General features: G+C 42.2%; 2 protein-coding genes across 2 annotated transcripts; one reads left to right on the top strand and one right to left on the bottom strand.

The window, feature by feature from the left end:
- Positions 1-149: 149 nt before the first annotated feature.
- On the top strand, positions 150-16,176 carry LOC310984820 (dipeptidyl peptidase 9-like). The gene is made up of 21 exons (XM_083970145.1): positions 150-303; positions 3,443-3,533; positions 4,366-4,610; positions 6,451-6,563; positions 6,899-7,072; positions 8,215-8,383; positions 8,475-8,585; positions 8,726-8,854; positions 9,102-9,163; positions 9,267-9,367; positions 9,604-9,781; positions 10,281-10,440; positions 10,525-10,604; positions 11,448-11,618; positions 11,994-12,129; positions 12,217-12,362; positions 12,481-12,627; positions 12,768-12,920; positions 13,232-13,374; positions 14,392-14,503; positions 14,885-16,176. Exons 2-21 carry the CDS (start codon positions 3,478-3,480, stop codon positions 14,975-14,977), a joined length of 2,679 nt encoding a protein of 892 aa, XP_083826271.1. The 5' UTR covers positions 150-303; positions 3,443-3,477; the 3' UTR covers positions 14,978-16,176.
- A 937-nt stretch (positions 16,177-17,113) lies between these two features.
- LOC310984825 (angiopoietin-related protein 4-like) lies at positions 17,114-20,440 on the bottom strand. Its single transcript, XM_083970152.1, has 7 exons — positions 19,895-20,440; positions 19,666-19,776; positions 19,365-19,452; positions 18,445-18,558; positions 18,115-18,210; positions 17,726-18,016; positions 17,114-17,618 (listed from the first exon to the last, which is right to left on the bottom strand). The coding sequence occupies exons 1-7, from the start codon at positions 20,375-20,377 to the stop codon at positions 17,437-17,439; spliced, it is 1,365 nt and encodes a 454-aa protein (XP_083826278.1). The 5' UTR covers positions 20,378-20,440; the 3' UTR covers positions 17,114-17,436.
- Positions 20,441-22,883: the final 2,443 nt, after the last annotated feature.

Here is a 22,883-nt window from a genome sequence, read left to right on the forward strand (position 1 = left end):
AAACAGCAATAAGACAGTATAAAGCATACAAAAATATACCGGTATGTATTAAAAAAAAAAAAAAAAACGAGTCATAAGAAAGATGATTGAAAAAAAAAAAAGGTGGGGTGCTCGGATCATTTCCGGGGTCAAAGGTTGTAATCTGGTATCGTTGGATTCGTTGAGCCATTTCCTCGTTGTTAGCGCATTAGCATCGGAGCTAACTACTACCTGTGACTCCTGTGATCTGCTCAGAGCCGTTCCGCTGGATTTTAAACACGGGACACACGGAGAGAAAGTCTTCCAAGGTCCTCGGCAGAAAGTGTAAGATTGACTTGTTGTGTTTTATAAACCTGTTTCGAGGTGTTTTTCCCCCACCCCTCTGTGTATTATTATTATTATTTGCTGCTGTGGGTATGTTAGCTAACTAGCGTCAGTCGGGCGGCTAAACCCGGTAGCATCAAAAGGAAGTAACAGTGACACAGAGGAGGAGGAGAGGTGGGGTGGTGGGGGTCCATTTAAAGTTGTTATTACAGTGTTGGTCAGGTTTGAGGGGGGGGCTAGGTGTTTTCTGTGTGGACTGAAGCTGACGGTGAGTCCGTCTGTCTGTCTGTCTGCGGACCCCTGGGCTTCATCAGCTGATGTGTCAAAACAGAAACACCAGAGCAACTATCGGTACTTCTCTTATTATTAAACCGATTGAACAGATTTTTTTTTGTTTTGTTTTGTTAACACGCTTAATTAATGAACACACAACCAGTTCAAACTGTCAGGACGGTGACAGAGACCTGTGTGTGTGTGTGCAGGGCTCCAGGCTGCACCTAAATGGGGACGTTTTGCCCCTAAAATTTGAGGCAGTGCAAGTACATTTTCACCTACTTGCATGTGCAATCAGCATAATATCACCGGTGAAATGTGAGACTCAAGAGGAGCCTCAAAGACTCTGGTATCTGTCATTACAGGTGTCAGGCCAATCAATGTGTGTGAGGATCATGAATGAAAAGGAAATGTGAATATTAAGGCTTTGCAAGGCGATTTACAGTGAGCACCCCTACATTTTCTGCTTGCACACCTACAATTTTAGATTTAGGGGCCACTGTGCTCCGAGTAAAAAAAATAAGTTATGATCTGGATTTTTATTGGTTTTGGACCATTGGTGAAAATGGAAAATGCCACATTGGACTGCTGACATTTTATAGACTGAACAGGTTAAATGAGAGAACAAGTCAAGTAGAAAACAAAAAGTCAATTGTAGCTTGAAAATATGAAAAATATTTGTTATCAAAAAACAATTAGTGGCAGTACATATGATACATTTCACTCAAAATACCAAAAAAATGTCATTGTGTCAGTTTTTGCAATAAGAGCTCTTGGTGCTTTTATTTTAATAGTTTAAAGTCATTGATTTGTTCTCACTATTTTAAGTATTTTTAAAAAAAAAAAGGCAAACAAAAGAAACATCATTGCAGTTCGATACACAAAGTAGTTAGTAATGAGCTCAACCGGCGGCTACAGCAATAAAATGCTGCATAGACATTTATTTGTGAATAATAATAATAAATCAAGTCATGGGGGCAATTTTCTTGCAAGAACCTTTTCTGAAGTTACATTAGGACCTGTACTTGTATTGAAGTATTTCTACACTGTAAGAAATTCACTAAAAACTGTACAGATTCTTAAGCATCATAACGCATAGGCTACCAGTTTCTAAATTTACCCTCCAACCAGCAGAGTCTAGTTGTGAGCCAAGAGCCTGCAGGTTGTGCTGAAACAGAAACAGAAACAAAAACTGGACAAACTGCTATAGCTGTTTTCCCAGATAATGATTTACCCTGTACCGAGGCCAAGGAAGTCTATTTAAAACGCTCTGTATAGTTGTTCTTCCTCTTAAGACCAATCTCAGCCTTACATTAAGAAAAGCTGAATATATGACACAGGTCTGGCTTGCAGATATTTTCAGCTCTTTAAAGCAGATATCAGCTTCACGGCCGTTTCGGCTAATGCTGCGTTCAAGGCAGGCTTTTGAAACCGTAAGTTACAGCTTCAAGTCACAACTACGACTTGGTAGCGTTCCAGGTAACCCGTAGCTCGTGTTTTTACCATCCTGTTGTCTGTGAAAGTTCCCTATAACGGCCACTCGTAACTTCCGACCCGTGAACTCGTACCAGATCGAACTGGTATGACTTCACAGGAAGGAAAAACACAAAGTACGAGTTTCTTTGAACGCACCATGAGTTAGCAGCCCCCGCCCTTGTCAGGCATCAATTGGTCCTCGTGCTACGTCACCACATTCACGCGCATCCCTTGGCTGCACACACAGCCCTTCATGCCGTTCTCTCTCCTCATTGGATAACACTTGTATCCCACAAGGAAAATTTTCTCCTCGGGTTACAGCAGAGCAGAGTGACGGAGAGACTCGTGTTTAGGCTGAAATACTTCATGTAAGTGATTGCTGACGGAAAATAGGACTATTTAGGACTTATATTAACAAAAACATTCCACTGATATCTGCTTTAATTAAAGGTGACCAGCAGCTACATGATGATATTGAATGTCTTTAGTGTATTTGAAATGCAAAGTTATTCAAAATGCTTTTCAAACAAAGCTGAAGCGCCTGTAAACATCGAGTCTTAAATCATGTAAATGGCGTAGGCTGATAAAGAAGGTTATAGTGCAGATACAATGGAGAAATACATGTAGGCTATATTATCCATGATACAAATTAAATGCAAATGGATGCTCTTTTTTTTTTTAGAACATTTTCAGTTTCATCAATTTAAGGAGTAAGGGTTTTTCCAGGATATTTGTGGGCAGATCTTGTGATGTGAAGCTTCAATCACATGGTGATATATGGGACATTAATGACTGAGTTTTATTAAGAGACTCAGATCATGTCAGTCACCAGGTGTGATCGCACAAGTCATGATTTGTTCATCGGTGCTGCGGCCTGAAGTGTTTTCTGGGAACGAACCTCAGCAGAATTTGCAGTTCATTCTGGCCCCACGGCAACAAAACAGCCTCCTTCCTATACGGCCGACAGCATACAGGCTCCAGTAAAATGTGGAGTAACGGTGCAACATTTGCCACAGTTGTGACACAGACGTTGGAAGTGTCGGAGTCATGCAGCTGAGTCACACACACACACACACACACACCGTGAGAGTTGGTAGCAGAAACACACAGCTGGAAGAGTGTGGCGGCGCTCGGCTGAAGAACGGCAGCTCCTCGATGAAGCAGCAAAGACTCGTCTGCCCTGATCTGGGCCGTCACCTCAGTAACCGTTGCACTGTTGATATCATGCGAGCTTAATAGCGTAGGGGGGGAGAGCTGGATTTGTACTAACTCAGGTTTATTTAATCAGTTAGACCAGGAGCTGCCATGTAACGGTCTGTAATCTCTGTAACATCTTGATGCAAACCTCTCACACTGTCCAACTGTCATGTGGTTGCCTGGTTCTGTGCAGGGTGTCAGGTCTGGTCCAGGGTCGTTGAACGGTTAATGCACAGAGTAAAGAGGCTGAAAATCGAAGACCAAACAGAAGACGGCCAGCAAAGGTATGGAAACTTTTTCTTAGAAAAAAGGAGTGAAGTCCGCACACTGTATCAAGCTCTAGCTCTAATGTTTATTGTGGAACGATCAACGTTTCAATCACTGTGGATCTTCGTCAGGATCATGACGAAGATTCACAGAGATCGAAGCGTTGATCGAAACGTTGATCGTTCCACAATTTTTTCTAAGTTAATTTTGTTTGTTGGTCCTGCACCTGTAGTGTGTTTGGATGTGCGTGCTCTATACCACTTTTATGGAAACTTTTTCTCACACATGTGTCTGAGCCAAACTTTTTATTTTCATTCATTTTGATAAATGAAAGTAGAAGATCAACTCTTAGTGTTATGCCCATTGTATCTGTGTACACCCATTACACATCACAGTCACTGCTGTCTTTTTTTAACTTCTAGTGATGATGTAGTGATGTATCAGTGTCATGAGATTTCATTTGCTTTTAACAGAAGAAGGACAAAGGAAGAACCGATTAACTTTGATGAAATCTCTCCAGAAGTGTTAACTGCTTAACGAGACAACTGGCTTTGATGATTTGGATATCATCAAATCAATAGTCAGTAATCAGCTGCAATATCTCTGGAGTGTTAGATTAGATCCAACGATTTTCACCAGATAGTCCAATGAATTAAATCGTGTGTCTGCGTATCAACAAAGGAAAAATACGAAGCAATCATGGCTGCAAAATATCCACAAAAATGTCTTTGAAACTGTTTTTTATTAGAAAACGAATCCAGTGCGTTTTGGTGTGAGTGTAAACAAACGTGCATGTGTGAGAGCGTCAGTCGGAAACACGCCTGTCTGATGTGACGTGTCCGTCCGCAGTGACAGAGACGCACTGGCAGGTATGACGGGGGTGGACGAGCTCTCGGACAGCACGGAGGTGGTGGAGATGGAGGACGTGAATCCCACCCAGTTCCAGGTGGAGAAGCACACGTGGGACGGCCTGCGGAAGATCATCCACAACAGCCGCAAGAACACCGGCATGGTCATCAACAAGGCGCCGCACGACTTCCAGTTCATCCAGAAGGACGAGGCCAGCCCGCACTCTCACCGCATCTACTACCTTGGTGAGTTGGGAGAAGGGAAACGGCTGAAGCGGAGGAGGGTTGTTGGACGCCGTTGACTTGTTGAACCTGCAGATTCAGATGGTTGTTCTCAGCCAGTTTGACAGGCGACATGTTTCTGTGAATGATCTGTGGTGAGTCAGAGCCGCCGGCCTCGAACTGCTTCAGGCTCATTTGAAAACTTAAGATCTGCTCTGACTCCGGTCTAGTTAGTGTGGCCTGACCTGCAGGCAGAAATGAAACTGAACATTTTGCTTTGTGGACGACGTATTTCTGCTTGTTGTGCAGAATTTTTGGAAAATTATTCCGGTGATATCTCCAGCAGTTAAATCTGGTGTTATTATGATATTATCTCTGGAGCTATGTCACGTTATTTTTAAAAAGGTGCACAACCTGGAGCCTGTAAACTTTGTGCTCATGGCAACTCACCTGTTCACCGTAGTGAAGTGGTCAGGCTTGGAGAATATGAATGTAAATGAATTTTGTGGCTCGACTGTAGGAGGTGTTGCCTTTAAATAGATAATACGATGTAGCTTTTGGAAAATAAGTGATTGGATTTTTCTTTAAAAAAAATAAAAGATGACTTCATATAGAGTAATAAAACACTAGTTCAGTTCAACACCCTCTGCTGCAGCTTTACTTGGTCTGCTATAAGGACTTATGATGACTCTGGCTAATGACAGCAAACTTTCGATTTCATGAATCTTCTCTATGATTTGAAATGCTTTTAAACTGCAGGTTCACCATAATTACAATGTTAACACATTCAAAGTCAAAGTCAGCTTTATTGTCAATTCCACAATATGTACGGGACATAAGAGAATCGAAATTGTGTTTCTCTCAGACCCTCAGTGCAGACAGTAAATAGACAGACAGACAGTAAACATTTAAAAAACAATAAAACAATCTGCGAACCTAAAATACCAATCTAGCCTCTCTTTCACAGTTTTTCCTCCAAATGCTCTGCTCACTTGTTGTTGATCTGCTGATTATACGTTAGCTTGAGCAATAATGGGGAAATCCAGTAGAAACCACATTAATACTTCAAAAGGGTTAGACACTCGTGCAACATTTCAGTTACGGTCGGTATGCAGTTTTTGGGTCAGCATTAAAAAGGAAACTGTGCTGTGTTCAGCCATCGAACAGGAACAGGAGGAAGCAAAACCAGTTTTCAGATCAGCACCGTTGCCAAACACAAACCAGAATGCAAAGCAGCCAACAGACAGGTTGAGCTTGTGAGAGTTTACCTTACTTGCAGCTTGGCATTGGTCACATTTCCTCCTGCTATGTTTTTAACAGTCAGTTAGCATAACATATTGTTAATTTTGGTAACCCTTTAATCTACAGGCCGCTAATTATATGATAATGTCAAGAAATAAGAAGTAATTGCGTCATAATGTCTAGAAATAGCCTAGAAATAACAGCCAATTTCATAGTAAGAAATATCCAGAAATATAGCCAAGAAATAATGATTGATTGTGTAGAAATAGCCCAGAAATAATTGCAATTGCAAGAAGACTTGGTGGATAAAAATTCTGGCCTTTCCCAAAAAAATGTAAGCATGAAAAGCATGTGTAATCTTTTGCCTTCATGAAAAACACAACATTGCTATGAAATTGGTCGTTATTTCTAGGCTATTTCTTGACATTATTACGCAATTAAGCTATTTCCTGACATTGTAACGCAGCCTGTACATTACAGGGTTACCGTTCTTGGTGTAAGATATTCCTGTGAACCACCACTGCTGCTCCCTGTTGCATCAAAGCTACATCTACAATGCGCGACATATAAAAACTTTACCTGCGTTGACAGAGTTCGGTTTTGTCTCCGTCTGTCCTGACAGGGATGCCTTACACCAGCAGGGACAACGCGTTACTCTACTCAGACATTCCAAAGAAAGTCCGCAAAGACGCCCTGCTGGTTTTGTCATGGAAACAGTTGCTGGATCGCTTTCAGGTGAGGAGAAACCTTCAACCTCTTCCTCCACTCTGATCCTATTCACAGTAGATATTTAATTAAGTGGCCTGTTTCTCATAATAGCGTCTTTCTGCATAGAGCTTTAAACTACTGTGATTAATGTCTCATTATTAAAGATTATTGATGGTCAGACATTATCTAAGACGTTGTTGTACTCATTGTTATTTAGCTTTTCTCTCTTTTAGTTTAGTATAGTAATGTTTTCTTACCATTTGTTTGTTTTCCATGCCCCCGAACAAACTGTCTTTGGCCGTGACCTCGCCTGGCCAGCATTGTCACGTTGTGTGTGTCCTCCTGTCACCCCTTGACCTCAGGCCAGCCCGCACCACGGCTGCTTCTCCCGGGAGGAGGAGCTGCTGCGAGAGAGGAAGCGTCTGGGGGTGTCGGGCATAACTTCCTATGACTACCACCGACCCAGTGGGCTCTTCCTGTTCCAGGCCAACAGCAGCCTGTACTACTGCCGTGACGGCGGGAACAACAGCTTCATTGTGAGTTAAAGGACGGTGGAGTAAGACGTTACAAGGGGATTATTACAGACCTGCTCATTATCAGTCCAGTATCGTTATCATTACCGTAGCCGTTGGTTGTCCACCACAGAGCTCCATCTGAAAAATGTCTTAATCACTATTGCAACTGCTAATTACTTTGATTATTGATCGACAAGTTAAATGCCATTTATAATTTTCTAGGCCTAAATGTGACGTCTTGTTCTCTCTGGCACAATGGGCCAAAATCCAAAGATATTTATTTAAAGCAGAAGTAAGTGATCCGGTCGTTTTGGCTAATGCTGCGTTCCAGGCAGGCTTTTGAAACCGTAAATTACAGCTTCAAGTCACAACTTACGACTTTGTAGCGTTCCAGGCAACCCACTTGTGTTTTTCCGACCTGTTTTACCGGTGAAAGTCACTATAACGGCCACTCGTAACTTCCGACCGGTGAACTCGTACCAGATCGAACTGGTACCACTTCACGGTCGGAAAAATACGAGTTTCCTTGAACACACCATAACAGTCCTCGTCCCTACGTCACCACATTCACACGCATCCCTTGGCTGCACACACAGCCCTGCATGCCGTTCTCTCTCCTCATTGGATAAAAACTGTAGGATACGATAAATGTTTTCTCTTCGGCTCAGAGCAGAGCAGAGTGACTGACAGACCCGTGTTTCAGTCCAAACACTCTATGTAAGTGATTGCTGTCGGAAGATATAACTATTTAAGACTTATATTAACACAAATATATCACTTACTTCTGCTTTAAAGGTTGAATATGGAGAATGCTTATTGAAAGATATATTTTGTCTGTGTACATCCACAGGGTGTTTAGAGGGCTGCAAAATACAAGTATTGCTTGTCCATAAAAAATTATATTTCAGACTCTGAATTAATTAATTTAAGAAATTTTGACGGGTTCGACAGTAATGACTGTTATGTTAGTAAACACTAAGTTAAGGTATATTTTTTTTTAAATCTCTGAAACATCTGGATCAGCCTAAAAAAAAACAGACTTTGTGTCTGAGTAGATTGATCGTCTGACTATTTTATGACTTCATGATTGATCATGAGGAGTCAAACTGCAGCAGCTGATACCAAGTTGTCCTCTGTTCACTGTTCACTGTGCCTACGTGCAGACCTCTCCCATGAATCCTGTGGAGATCAAGAGCCAGAGTTCAGGCACACGCATGGACCCCAAGATCTGCCATGGGGACCCCAACTTCATCGGCTTCATCAATAACAATGACATCTGGGTGACCAGCATCGAGACGGGCGAAGAGAGGAGGCTCACCTTCTGCCACAAAGGTCGGAACAAAAAACAAAACAGAAAACAGGCTCAGATTTACCTGAAGCTCTGAATTCACCTTTTTAAACAGATCTGTGTTTGTTATTCCAGGCAGTGATAACCCAAAAGAAGACCCCAAATCTGCCGGCGTGGCCACATTTGTCACACAAGAGGAGTTTGACCGCTTCACCGGATACTGGTGGTCACCAGCTGCTCGAGAAGGTGAGTTACACGTCACCGATGAAGGCGTGTTAGCAACAAGAATCCTATAGTACCAAACACAACAAGTGTACCTGTCCAGTTTTCTCCAAAGATTTCAAAAATAACACCAATGTGCTTCACTGTTCCTCTCTCCGACTCAGAGTCAGACGGTGGTAAGACTTTACAGATTTTATACGAGGAGGTGGACGAGTCGGAGGTCGAGATCATCCACGTCCCGTCTCCAGCTCTGGAGGAGCGTAAAACAGACATCTACAGATACCCACGTGCAGGTAGGCAGCCACTGAAAACTGTGTTTATATGTGTTGTACATAAAGTTTTATAGATTTGTCTGTGAGATTTATGGAATTTAGATCTAAAACAGCTGATTAATGTGGAAAAATATATTTTTATATACTATAAACAATAATGCTCCTAGTTTTTGGAGGTTGTTTCTTTTCTCTTGTTGTGTTTATGTCATTAATGTTTGACTATTCTTGTTCATCTTCTGTTATGTAATGCAGTTTTATTAATTTCCAGGCAGCAAGAATCCAGATATTACTCTTAAAATAGCTGAAATCAAGACAGATAGCTCTGGCAAAGTGAGTGTACCCACGAAACATCCTAATATGTAACGATACATACAGCGAACCAAACGCTGGTAGTGTTTGTGCTGTAGTCAGCTTGGTGTGTTTTCTCTCTCAGATTGTCAGCACACAGGAAAAGGAGCTGCCGGTTCCCTTCACCAGCCTCTTCCCCTGCGCTGAATACATCACCAGAGCTGGATGGACAAAGGATGGTCGATAGTAAGTTTCTGCTCTTGAGAAGTTGGGAAAAAAATGAAGCACCCGGGCATCAGGTTAACACTCGTCTCCACTTGTGTGTGTGTGTGTGTGTGTGTGTGTGTGTGTGTGTGTGTGTGTGTGTGTGTGTGTGTGTGTGTGTGTGTGTGTGTGTGTGTGTGTGTGTGTGTGTGTGTGTGTGTGTGTGTGTGTGTGTGTGTGTGTGTGTGTGTGTGTGTGTGTGTGTGTGTGTGTGTCAGTGCGTGGGCGGTCATGATGGAGCGGCGACAGCAGCGTCTCCAGTTGGTGCTGCTGCCTCCAGAGCTCTTCATCCCTGCGAACCAGGACGAGAGCAGCAGACGAGAGAGTCTGGAGGCCCTCGGAGACACGGTCCAGCCCTTCATCATCTACCAAGAGACCAGCGACATCTGGATCAATGTGAGGCTCAACACCACATCTGTCAACTTTCAATCTTAAAAGTTTCCCCTTTTAGCTTTCCCTGGCTTTTTTTTCTACTAGTTTATTTTTTTCTTTCATGTACAAAATACATTAATCACACACAGTGAGGAGATGCTTTGTAGCCAATTCAGCTAAAAGCTACTTTCCATCCGCAGTCCCTGGGCAGGTAGAAACAACAGGATAAAACACACCCACACACAGTATAAGATGCAGTAAATATCAAAAATTGGGAAAAAGGGAAAGCATGATACGGCGTATTAAGATTAGTGCTGACAAGATTGGGAGCTTAAAATCCATTTCTTCACCTCACGGAAAAAAGGCAGAAATCTGCAGTTTTTCACGTCTGACTCAAAGTAGATCTTATCTTCCCAGTTCCCACACAAACAATATATCAGTTGTTTGTTGCAGAAACGTCTCTCTTGCAGCTGCGTTCATGTTCAACACATAATAACATACTAACCGTTTGTTTGTCCCACAGGTCCATGACATCTTCCACCCTTTTACCCAAACTAGCGATGATGAGATCACCTTCATCACAGTCAACGAGTCCAAAACAGGCTTCTGCCACCTGTACAAGATCACCTCAGTGTTGCAGCGGGGCAGCTATCACTGGGCCAAAGGCTACACACCCTCTGAAGGTAGCACTGTGTGACAGCTGACTTAACAAAGCTAACTGGTCTTTACCACTTTATCCACTGACATCTTTGCTCCTCTGTTATCAGATGATTTCAAGTGTCCGGTTAAAGAGGAGGTGACGATAACCAGCGGGGAGTGGGAGGTGCTGGCAAATCATGGAGCAAAGGTAAATCATTTTACTGTGTCGCTGCTCTAGTGCAGTTTAGTACTTCAGTTAAAAGAGGCTGCACTGAACCCTGGTTTTAGCATAGTGTGTAATTAATGTTTTGTAATCATGGTTTGATATAGTACTTTTAAAGGGATAGGTCAACAAAGGGACCCATTGCCATAATCCCTATAGTCATAGCAGTAGGTTCGTTACCATTAATTGTCGGTGCGAGTTATTTTTAGAGCATGAGCAGAGCCGCGAGCTGCTCAGAGCTATGCTACGGAGGCTAATGGGATTTCTTGGTTTCCCTTATCAAAACTCATCAAATACACAATCCAACAACTCCAAAACGCTCTGGTGGACAAGTTGTGACCTGCACATTCACCACGCTATGAGATAATAAAGGAACGTTACGAGAGAGTTGTTTTTGAGGTAAATTCATGCAAAACCGCTGATGCGCGTTCCTGTCGGGGGCAGTTTTTCGGCAAGCAGCCTCTGTATTTGCCTCGAAAACAACTCTGCAGCTTGCGGCTCTGCTCCGCTGTTCTAAAAATAGCTTGCACCGACAATTAAAGGTAACGAACCTACTGCTATGACTATAGGGATTATGGCAATGGGCCTATTTGCCAAAATGTTGAACTATAACATTTGATTCTACAACTAATAAAGAAAAAAACTATGAATAAACAAAAATTAAGTTCAGAATAAGACACTGGACCTCATGCATGAACCATGCAAGTTCATGTGCAAGTGAAAGAAAACTTTTGATGTTCACAAATTGTCTTGTGCGTAAACAACAACAACAACAACAACAAAAACCCACACTAATTCTCCTACGTGCTCTGTGGTTTCTTGTTGTAGCGTTCATCCAGTCCTCAGATTTGGGTGGACGAGACGGCGAAGGTGGTTTACTTCCAGGGAACCAAAGACTCTCCTCTGGAGCACCATCTTTACGTGGTGAGCTACGACTCGCCGGGGGAAATCGTCCGACTCACCAAAGCGGGATTCTCCCACAGCTGCTCAGTGAGCCAGGTAGAGAAACACACACTCGTTCTCACACACAGATAGGACACACAGGCTTTTTCTGCTCTGTAGATTTGCTCTGTTTTGTTTTAGCTCAAAGTTCTTGATGTCAGATTATTTGTAAGTGATGTTATCCAGGCAGGGTTGACACTGAAAGGATTTTACAGATACATCTCTAACACTATATTGAGGCTGTATTGAAACTATTACATATCAGTCAGTGTCATTCACCACAGATATGACATCAGCTGGATTACTGTCTGGAAAACCAAATACGCGGACATAATGTGGTTTCAGAGACTGCCTCATCATTAGTCTCTTTAAATATGTATGATATAAACATATTACATATTAAACATATTTCTTTTCTTTTCTTTCTCCCAGACCTTTGACATGTTCATCAGCCATTACAGCAGCTTGACCGCCGCTCCCTGCGTCCACATCTTCAAGCTGGTCGGCTCAGACAGCGACCCGCTACGCAAAGAGCCACAGTTCTGGGCGAGCATGATGGAGCCCGCTGGTACCCTTTTTTTGTTTTTACAACAGATAAAACATTGTCTTAAAAACCATGAGATTTTATTGAGAACATTTTCTTTCTTGTTTCCAGGTTTCCCATTCGACTACACTCCTCCAGAGATCTTCAGCTTCACAGGGAAGTCGGGCTTCGACCTGTACGGCATGTTGTACAAACCAAGCAACCTGGTCCCCGGCAGGAAGCATCCCACTGTCATCTTTGTGTACGGCGGTCCGCAGGTTTGAGCTCTCCCACTTTTAAAACCAGATTCACGTTGTGTTGTTGTTAGATTTAGAACAAAAAAAGGAATTTTCCCTCTGCGTCTGTGTCTGTGAACATGTTTGTCCTTTCTTCCAGGTGCAGTTAGTAAATAACTCCTATAAAGGAGTGAAGTACCTGCGGTTGAGCACTTTGGCTTCTCTGGGCTACGTTGTGCTGGTCATTGATGGGCGGGGGTCGTGTCAGCGAGGACTCAAGTTTGAAGGAGCTGTGAAGGACAAAATGGTATTTTATTACTTCAAGCATCCATCTGTCTGTCAGAGGGAACTGTGAGATAAATGGAAGTTTAAAACCTTATGCAAAATAATGACTAAAATGTTTTACTTTTACCAGAAGTCAGTTTTTTTTGCTCCCTTTTCTTCCAGGGCCAGGTGGAGATTGAAGACCAGGTGGAGGGGTTGCACTACGTAGCTGACAAGTACAAGTTTGTGGACCTGAGTCGCGTGGCCATCCACGGCTGGTCGTACGGCGGCTTCCTCTCACTCATGGGCCTCGTCCATAAACCCGACATCTTCAAGGTCAGGGCCGCGAGCATCTGCTGAATCTGTAGTTTGTGAACAAGCAGGAGACTCGGAGGTAGCAGGAGGAATCTGAAACATGTTTACAGATCCTTTAATAGCAGATTGGTAACTAAGTAACCCTGTGGGGACCTTTTACACAGTAACAGCTCTTTAACCGACCATTGACTATGTTTATGTCCATTACAGTCTTCAGATTTGTTGGTATAATTTACTGCTAGTGGCTCAAATGGCTTCATATAATCAATATGAAAACACTTCAGGCTACATGTCTGAGGACTATAAACCTTTTTTTGTGTTTGTTCTTCAAGGTTTCAATTGCAGGAGCTCCGGTGACGTTATGGATGGCCTACGACACCGGCTACACAGAGCGATATTTGGACACACCTGAAAAAAACCAGAAGGGATACGAGGACTGCTCTGTCGCCCTGCACGTCAACAAACTCCCAAATGAGTGAGAGCTGCCATGTTGTTTTATTGTCATTGTGTGACATTCAACTGTGACTGCAGCAAAATGGAAAAGATGAAGAGTGGCAGTATAATTATACCCCACTCTCTATTAGCCACCTCTTTTAGTTAAAGGGATACTTCACCCAAAATCAATAATTCACCAATTTTCTACTCACCGTCATGCCAAGGAAGGGTTCAGAGAACTTTCAGAGTTATCAAAACGCTTTTGGAGTTACAGGGGGTCCGGCTGGCAACAGATTTTCATATAATGACGGCGGATTGTGCTCACTTTTGAATCGTCCAAAACACACACTATGAAACATCCAGATACCTCCATACTGCTCGTCTGTACTGACCCAAGTGTCCTGAAGCCGCCACATGAAAAAGTTGTTTGGAAAAAATGTATTTGATCTCTGTTTTTAGCCTTGTTGTAGCAGTAGCTCCCAGTGGCTCTGTTGATGTTTGTGCGCATGCGCGCGATTTGCTGTGAGATGTTCATTCGTCGTTCGTTCGGAAGAACATCTCGCAGCAAATCTCACGCATCTCGCGCAGCCACTGGGATCTACTAATTTTTTACGAACAACTTTTTCATGTGGTGGCTTCAGGGCACTTGGGTCAGTACGGACGAGCAGTTTGGAGGTATTTGGATGTTTCATAGTGTGTGTTTTGGACGATTCAAAAGTGAACTCTATCCGCCGCCATTATATGAAAATCCGTTGCTAGCCGGACCCCCCCTGGAACTCCAAAAGCGTTTTGATAACTAAAAGTTCTCCGAACCCTTCCTTGGCATGGCGGTGAGTAGATGATTGGTGAATTATCGATTTTGGGTGAAGTATCCCTTTAAGACCTCTGGCTTCAAGACGGTTGACTAGACTAGCAGATGATTGATCAGAAGGCGATGTGTAGAAGTGTATTTCTATTCTGAGTCTGCTTTCATGTCTGAAGCTGTATTCACCTGTACATATTCACACGTGAACAGGAGCAGACAAACTAAGACCTGTATCTTCTCCATTGATCACAGGCCCAACAGACTGCTGATCCTGCACGGCTTTCTAGACGAGAACGTGCACTTTTTCCACACCAACTTCCTGGTGTCTCAGCTCATCCGGGCGGGGAAACCATACAACCTACAGGTAGGAGGATTTCAACACACACACTGATTTTAGTTGTTGTACACTCTGGTGTTGAAGTTTGGGCAGTATATTTTTTTATCAAAGCAAGGATTAAAACTGAAAAAACAGTGGCGGAGAGGAAGGTGCAAAGTTTAAGAGCAAAACTTGTTGAATGTTTCAATCTAAGTTTGTCTTTGGTAAAGTTTGGATATGATACAGTAGTTTCAGCAGTTTTTGTCTGTAGGGGAATAAAAATACATGATGATCACCCATCAATAACATCATGTATCGACCTTTTTGAGGAAAAAAAAACAGATTTGACTTATGTGGTGCAAGATGTGAAATATTTCAATTATCCAATTAATCCCACAGTGACTGACGGATTTCTTCCTGTGTTTCCAGGTTTATCCCAATGAGCGACACAGTATCCGATGTCCAGAGTCCGGAGAACATTACGAGATTACGCTGCTGCACTTCCTCCAGCAGAACCTCTAATAAGCCTTTCAACACACTGACCTTTCCTTCCTCGCCTCCTAACCTTCCTCTCCTCATCTCCTCCTTCACATCCCTCCATTTCGTTCCACCTGCATCACCCTCTCTTTCACTTGATTTTATTATATGCTGAATGCAGGCTATGCCAAACCTCGTCACACCTCAAAGAGTCGTTCGTGAATCTTACAGGTGCTGTAGCTTTTTACCATCAACAAATCATCATGAGATTGATATTCACGTGTTAGTATAAATACCATAAATAAGCATCTTGTAGTCTTGAATTTTTACAGTTGAAGGGAAAACAAGCAGAGGGCGCCGTTCGTCCAGAACAAACAGGACTGAAGCTTTAAGAGATGCCTAGTGATGGCGGATGGTGGAATAAGAAAAAAACAAAAAAACACCAAATCAAAAATGTGAAAGTGATGAGTTCTGATGTTTAAAAAAAAAAAAAGGCTTCTTAATGCACCTTTTATCATAGCAGAATTTTTCAGCAATGCAAACATGGGGAAGTGGACCTGCTGCCTCCGGCCTCTGGAAGCAGTTATCGAGTGATTTAGCACTAAACTCTCTTCTGTGCCATTCCCAGCTCTTTTATTGTTTTCCACGAATAAACACTGGAGTGCAGTTAGCAAACGTAAACGTCTTACACTTCACACATATGAGCTCTTAACTTACAGTAGCCCCGCCCCCCTCTCCTTCGTGTTGCTTTGACTCCATATTGTTGTGTGTTGTTATGGACTCTATATGTGTTACACTTTGGCAGATCTTCAAGGAAAAAAAAAAAAATACTCGTCACGTTTTATTGTGTATTATTCAAAAAAAAATATTTTTATGGATTATTATGCATCCATAACTGGTGGAAATATGTCGTGACCTCTTGCTGTTTCACACAATCGCTTGCTTTCATTTTGCGGGAGCTTCTTTTTCTTCTGCTGCTGAGGACTTTTGCACATATGACATATTTGCCTTGGTGCCAACAAAGTCATCGCCCGGTGAGATGACGTTTGACACAGCTGTTGGCAGCCTGAGGTGCCTTGCAAGAGCTTAAGAGCGCCTGCTCGTATAGTTTATATCAGGGAATCTGTCTGAGGACCTATGACAATAAAATGCCTTGTTATATGTGTGTCTGATGACCGTCTGTGAGATGAGCTACCATCACCTGTACTATCAGATACTGAAGAAATAAACAGAAGTGAACAATCTTTTTCAAAGTCTTGTCGCCAAATGAAATGTATCATCTTCTAGGAACTGTGTGTTAGTGGTGATATCGTGGGATATAAAGTAGAAAAATTATTGGCTTGGAAGAATGATTTAAGCCTTTGTTATGTGTTTGAGTTTTAAAGCAGGGGAATAAAATACATTTTGATTTGTGAAATATTAGAAGTATATAATAGAAGTAAATCAGCCTCAGTTGGTTCAACATAGATAAAACTAGAGTGTAGTCAGTTTAACTTAAACCTTAAACCCTCTGTTCAGACTGGCAGCTCTCTTTCTTTCTTTCTTTCTTTCTTCAGGATGAAGCAGCTGTAATAATTCTGTTAATTAGAAATATAGGAAATTAACCCTGCTCTTGTATTTTATAACCCAACTTGACAATAGAAGTGAAATGCGCAACATGCAACTTTAACAACCATTAAACTAAGTTTAACCAGGTGAAAATAGAAAGAGCTGTATTTTTTTTCATCGTTTCTCCAGCAGGGGGCAGTAGTGCTAAAGAAATTTAAAATAAATTAAACTCATGAGACACAACAAAGATTACTATAAGAGGAAAATTAATGTTGGTACCAGGAGAACCTTTAGTCTAACTTGTCTTGAAACTGAATGTCAACCACATGAACAACCAAAATCTTCTCAGTTCAAACACAACAAACACTGATATTTAACTTCTGTGTTACTCAGTGGTTTCTTCCACACTAATGATGTTGGATGGATTCAGATCTCGCTATTAAATTGTTGTTGTTGCATCATTTGTTTGGAGACATTTAAATGCAGCACATTGTGCCATTGGACTTTAAGGCTTCTTCTGTTTTTTACAGGCCTGTAATTTCTTAATTATGTCTTAAAAGTTTCCTGGAAAGTTTCCTGAATGTTTTATTGCTTAAAAACAAGAAGGCCGAGACAAAGTACTGACTCTGTTAGTTCAGTTTAGTTTATTATTTAAGCTTTAAATACTTCACACGAATGAAATATAAAATGTTTAACATGTAAATGTTGACGGTAATAAACTGTACACTATTTAAGTTCAAATGATTAAAACACAGCATTTATTACAAAATAAAACATAGCACCCTTACGAAGGGAAAAGATTTACAACTGTCAATATGACAGAGACAATAGTTCTCATATAGCACAGCATAGAAATGATATCAAAGCATCAGTAGGAGTTTGTTGATGTTGTTCAACATTTGTTTTCTTTGGTCTCTTTCTCTTTGTTGATCTGTTTTTGATACAGACTGAGCAGCTCATTGTTTTATTGTGGCGGGTGCGATCTTCAGAAGAGTGGTCTTCAGAGAGTTGTTGGGTCCCTTTGAGGACGACCAGAACATGACTTGTCTTCTGGTCTGGTGTCTCCTGAGCAGGCTCGCCCTTCTGGGATATCTGCCGTTGAGGTTTGACTCGCCACAGCTGCTGAACCACCAACCACCTGAAACACAAGAGCGTCTTTGTTAAAGCTGCTGCTGTTGATACTAACGTTTTCTTTCTTTCTTCATGTGCTCAGTTCAGTCGACTCTTTGGAGAAGGTTTTTGTACCTGAGAGCTGCTCGGCACAGTTGACCTCTGCGCTGAGGTCGCTGTCTCTGTCGGCCGTGGAGAAGGGAAGACCCGAAGCTCCGGTGGTCGTCATGATCGTTTCCTCCTCGGGCCCGGACGGCGTCTCCCGCTGCTCCAGGTGGAGAGCAAACTTCTTCTCTTCTCCGTCAAGTTGGAACTGATAACGAGCCGCGTGCTGCTCTCCGGCCTGATCGGAGACCTCCACCTGCAGGACGTACTGGCCCTGTTTGGAGAGGGAGTGGATGTTGTCCAAGCCCAGCCAGAAGTCGCCTGAGGAAGAAGAAGAAAGGTAAAGATTAGTCTCTTCCTGACTTCCTGAGATTAGATGCTTTTATTATTTTCTAACATTTCAAGAGAACTACACTCACCGTTCAAGTGGCCAAAGCCTCTCTTGTAGCTCTCCCACAGCTGATTGAAGCTCTGAGATCCATCTTGACGTTTCTGGATGACGGTCCATCCTCCTTCTGCAGAGAGATGTGAAGAAAGATTGAGTCAAACAATATTTCCACACACAAAATACAGTAAAACTTATGAAGCAGCATCTGGAAACATACAAATATCAGACCTAAAAATGAAAAATAAGGCTGTGTGCTCTGCTTATGTGCTGTTACTAATATGTGAGTTTTGGATATATATAAAAGGTAGCCTTGCTCAGCATTTAAACCAGATGACTTCTGGCGTCTTATCTGTTGACTCACCTGAGGTCATTTCACAGAGGACGTTGAAGGGGCGGGAGTTCTCCGGCTGGATGGTGTAAACGCCGCTGGCTCGCTGCCCACGCACATACAGGTCATGACAGTCTCTGGCTGAACCTGTGAAACCAGACCACAGACAAAGAAAGATCAGAATACAGTAAAGTAATCATTAAATCAGATCATTGAGGGTTTTGCAGCTGCACGGCCTCAGTGTTTTTTTTTTTTTTGTATGCAACCTGTAATTTTCAGCCTCACGCAGATGGAAGGAAGCTGTCAAATGTTTTGTCACACTTGTTATTTGTCTCACATTTCACAGCTTCGTAAAGGTGTGGTGTTAAGTAGGCTAAAGTGTCCTACACACGTACAGTACAGTACAGTGGGTGTGTTTGTGAAGCTGCTGTCCTCGTTTCCCTGATCTTTGGACCGTGCGAGCTGCTCGGCCACCGAGTCAAGTTTTTTAAAACCAAGTGCAAAGGTCAATTTTTTTCTCCCTTCTTCTCTATTATGTCATTGCCGATTCTGAAAGTCTTTTTAATTCCTGGCTGACGCACTCTGAATGTCATTTGATCAGGTTTTTCACTTCCGTTTTATCTAATGGCCTTTAGACCTTTTGTGTCTATAGGTCACAGTTGTGTTAACTGTGATTCAAGGTGTGCATGCAGCTGGTTGTTTGTGGAGCTCTGATAGACTGATAGAGGAATCCCCCGAGGAAACGAGGGCAAAGGTAACTCGCTCCTGAGTGATGGTTTAAGACCTGCTGCGAGTCGGAGATGAGTCTTAACCCATCAGGAAATATTTTCAGGGTGGCTTGAAATTTCAAACCTCTCACAGCGGCTTCTATTGAAACGTCTGTTCAACACTCGACATGCCTCCCTCAGTTGTAAACTCCTATAAAAAACCCCTGGAGAAGTGTGTTTTCTTACCTGATGTGTCACTGCCGTGTTCCACCTCTCCTCTCAGTGCCCTCTCTTCGTCTCTCCGTCTGTGTGATTTCACTCTTTTGTGTGCAACCTGAAAGAATCACAGAGCAGAGTTGAAACATTTTAAACATTGAAACATTTTCTGTCTCTAATTAGAAAATTACAAAACACTAATATTATTGATTTGAAGTTATCCTTGTGGTTTGATGTATCATCCTAAATGTTCATCCCTCTCTTTCATCACCCCAGTACTTCAGTGTTAATGTGACAAAGTGATAAATATTTTACATGAATGTCCACTGACCTTGCTCTGCAGTGCTTGCAGGTGCACACTCTGCTTCTCCAGTTTGCTTTGTTGCTGCTTGATTTTCTCCACCAGCTGATCGATCTGTCTGTTCTGAGCTGCCACCATCCTCTGGAAGGAGAGAAACAAAACAAAACATCAGCTTCACAGCATCCTTGTTTTTTTTTTCTACAGTCTGCTTGTTTTGGTTTTTATTCATCATTACATTGAAGCAGTGTTTTCCTCTCACCTGGATTAAAGGGACTCCTGAGTCATCGCTGTTGTTGCTGTCCAGTTTGGACCCTGTCAGCACCTCATCCACCTTCTCCTCCAGTCTGTCCATCCTGGAGTTCATGTCCTCGCTCTGCCTCTTCACCTCCTCCACCTTCGCCCTCACCTCTTCAGCCAGCTCCGCGGCCATCTTCTCCCTCTCTCTCTCCTCCACCTCGCCACCTCTGGCCTTGAGAGCTTCGTTCTGCTCCTGCTGCTTCTTCTCCAGTTCGGCCATCGTGCTGTTGAAGGCTTTGAGTTTGGCGTTGATGTCTCTCATCTGGGCTTTGCTCTTGTCCACGTGCTCCTTCAGACCCTGGCCCAGCTGCAGGAGGCCGTGAGCCACCACGTTCACGTCGTCCCAGGAGGCGTGTTTGTCCTGGCCTGGCAGAGCTCTGGGGAAGCCCGACGCTACATGCATCAAAATGGTCAAGAGGAGGACGAGAAGCTGTGGCGTCTTCATCTTGGTGTCCGCTGAGAATCTGTGTCTGTCTGTTGCGATATGAAAGCTGCCCTGTCTGTCTGTTGTGTGCTGCTCGAAAGGCATTGTGAGGTTTTTATAGCGCAGTGCTGCAGCGGAGGGCTCCTCTGATTGGCTGCTAGAGCTTGGAGCTTGGATTGGGGGGCGTGGAAAGTTTTTCATAGTGGTGAAACATCCGAGAACTTGGACCATGATGCAATGAAAGGTCTGAATTCCTGGTTAGAAACTCATTGATAAAGAGACGTGACATGGACTCAGTGTTATTATCAAATCTCAAACTCAGCTTTTCTACTCTGATTTTAAGTCTTTGATACATTTTCTAGGTGTTTTCTTTCTTTTTTTCAGTTATTAAAATATTACAACTTTTATTATCTGTGGCTTATATTTACACAGTTTATCAGTTTATTTGTCTTAAAACGTGAGAAATGTGTAAAAAGATAAATGTCCATGGCAGTATTCAAGACCACATGGTGATGTCCTTTAATAATCCAACATTGTTTTTATTCACTTTTAATGAAAGAGCAAACAACTGTTGGATTCTTACATCCGAGAAGCTGTTATATTTTTTATTTTATTTTTAAATGACTTAATTGATTACCAAGATACTTGCCGATCATTATGTGATTATACTGTATAGATCCAATATGTGTACAACAAGTATGTACATCATGTACACACGTATCATCCCTAAAAAGCTTTTAAAAGCAAACCTTAGATAGCGTTTCCTATTTTTCTAGTTTATTCTGGCATAGTTGAACAGAATTAACCTTGTACTTAAAGATTCAAACTTTTGTAAAATGTATTCTGTGACATTTCAGTTCGATATTGTTTGTCTCAATGAGTGGAGTTGGGTGTCTTCAGTCTGAAAGAGGAATGCTGCAGTCTGCTCAGAGACGGAGTCACTGTGAGAAGTAGGGGAAAGTTCAACCCTCAGGCCTTTTTACACACTCATTCCTGACAACAAAATCCAACAATCACACATGCACAGTCGCACACACACACACACACACACACACACACACACACACACACACACACACACCCAGACACGGGGCACGTGGTGTACTGATGAGGTGCAGATGACAGACACTGAGGCACACACTTACATGTTGGCAGCCCGTGACTTCTGTCCAAAACGCTCTCTATAACCAATGTTTCCTTATTTCAAGAGCAAATAGAGGAAATAGCACAAGTAAGATTAAAAAAACCTTACGTCAGAATCCTTTGAAATGATAACTTAATAATTCACTTGTGTCAATCAATACAACAATAACTATTGCCAAAGCTGCATTTTAGCCTCTAAATCTTAACTTTGCAACTTGGGAGAGAACTTATTTTGAACAAAGTAACCAATTTCATAACATGACTTTTGGCTTTTTGGGTAATTCTAATGTTACTAAACAGCATTTTAAAGGTCCTATGTGTAATGTTTACTATAGCCAACATTAACAGCCATTTACTCACCGGTCTAGAGAAAATTATTATTCCATGTTGCTCCTATCACTTCCTTTCTACTACTTAAGTTTGCATGCCATATAACTAGCTTACGGCATCTCATCCTGATATACTACTTTGTGATAGTGACTCACGGTTGTATAATATGAGAGGATGATTAAGTAGTGCTACCAAGAAGTCAGTTTCCTACCTTATGTCATCACACAGCCATCAGCGAACCGCCACCCACTCTACGCAGGAGACCATGTTCAGTTCCACAGAAAACCTCCAGATCTTCAAAGACCAAATGGCCAATTAATTACTCAAGTCAATAGTTGGCAGCAGATTGATAAACACTGAAATGACAAAAGAAAGAATTTCCAAGTTTAAATTTGACCTGAAATTGGGATTTCTGGCCCGAAAAGTTGAACACCTGGTCACAAAAATCCAAGATGGCGTAATATCCAATGGTAGGCTTAGGCCATCACTATACAAAGAAGAGTGCAACAGCAAAAACACATTTCTGACTTGATAGTAAACACAGTCGACTCAGGTGAGTCGTCATTCTTTGCTCCAACATGCGACCAAAAGTTATATGAAGCACAACACGATACATGTCAGTGTTTTGAGCTAAATGCTAAGATGATGCTAACGGTAAAACTTACCTACTAAATAGCACTAACGTTGCCAGTATTTCATTATGGGCCCTCAGAGGGGAATATTTAAAACTTTTTAAAGCAAAAACGTAGGCTACTGTATGACCTAATTGTCTTGTTTTTATCATAGCCTAATAGTCCTTGACAATCATTTTACAAACTGAAACTGAAAGAAAAATCCTCTCAAGTCAATATTCTCTCTCTCAGAGGGCAGGAGCATGTGACTTCACATTTTAAAATGGTTGATCCAGCTGTTTCATCCAGAAAAAAACATGAAGTGAAATCACCCAGACAAAGAGGGACTTTATTTGAACAGGGTTTGACACAGGACGAAGTACAGTGAGATAAAAATCACAATACAAATATTGACAGATTGCTGAAATATGAACCAGGATACC

This window comes from Trachurus trachurus, assembly GCF_905171665.1.
Source record: "Trachurus trachurus genome assembly, chromosome: 4".
NCBI classification, from domain to species: Eukaryota; Metazoa; Chordata; class Actinopteri; order Carangiformes; family Carangidae; genus Trachurus; species Trachurus trachurus.

Coding starts and splice junctions, on each gene's coding strand:
- LOC310984820 (XM_083970145.1), top strand. CDS start 3,478: ATGCACAGAGTAAAGAGGCTGAAAATCGAAGACCAAACAGAAGACGGC. Junction 12,628..12,767: donor GAGCTGTGAAGGACAAAATG/GTATTTTATTAC, acceptor CTTTTCTTCCAG/GGCCAGGTGGAGATTGAAGA. Junction 12,921..13,231: donor ATAAACCCGACATCTTCAAG/GTCAGGGCCGCG, acceptor TTGTTCTTCAAG/GTTTCAATTGCAGGAGCTCC.
- LOC310984825 (XM_083970152.1), bottom strand. CDS start 20,377: ATGAAGACGCCACAGCTTCTCGTCCTCCTCTTGACCATTTTGATGCAT. Junction 18,559..19,364: donor ACACGGCAGTGACACATCAG/GTAAGAAAACAC, acceptor CTGGTTTCACAG/GTTCAGCCAGAGACTGTCAT. Junction 18,017..18,114: donor AGGCTTTGGCCACTTGAACG/GTGAGTGTAGTT, acceptor CTTCTTCCTCAG/GCGACTTCTGGCTGGGCTTG.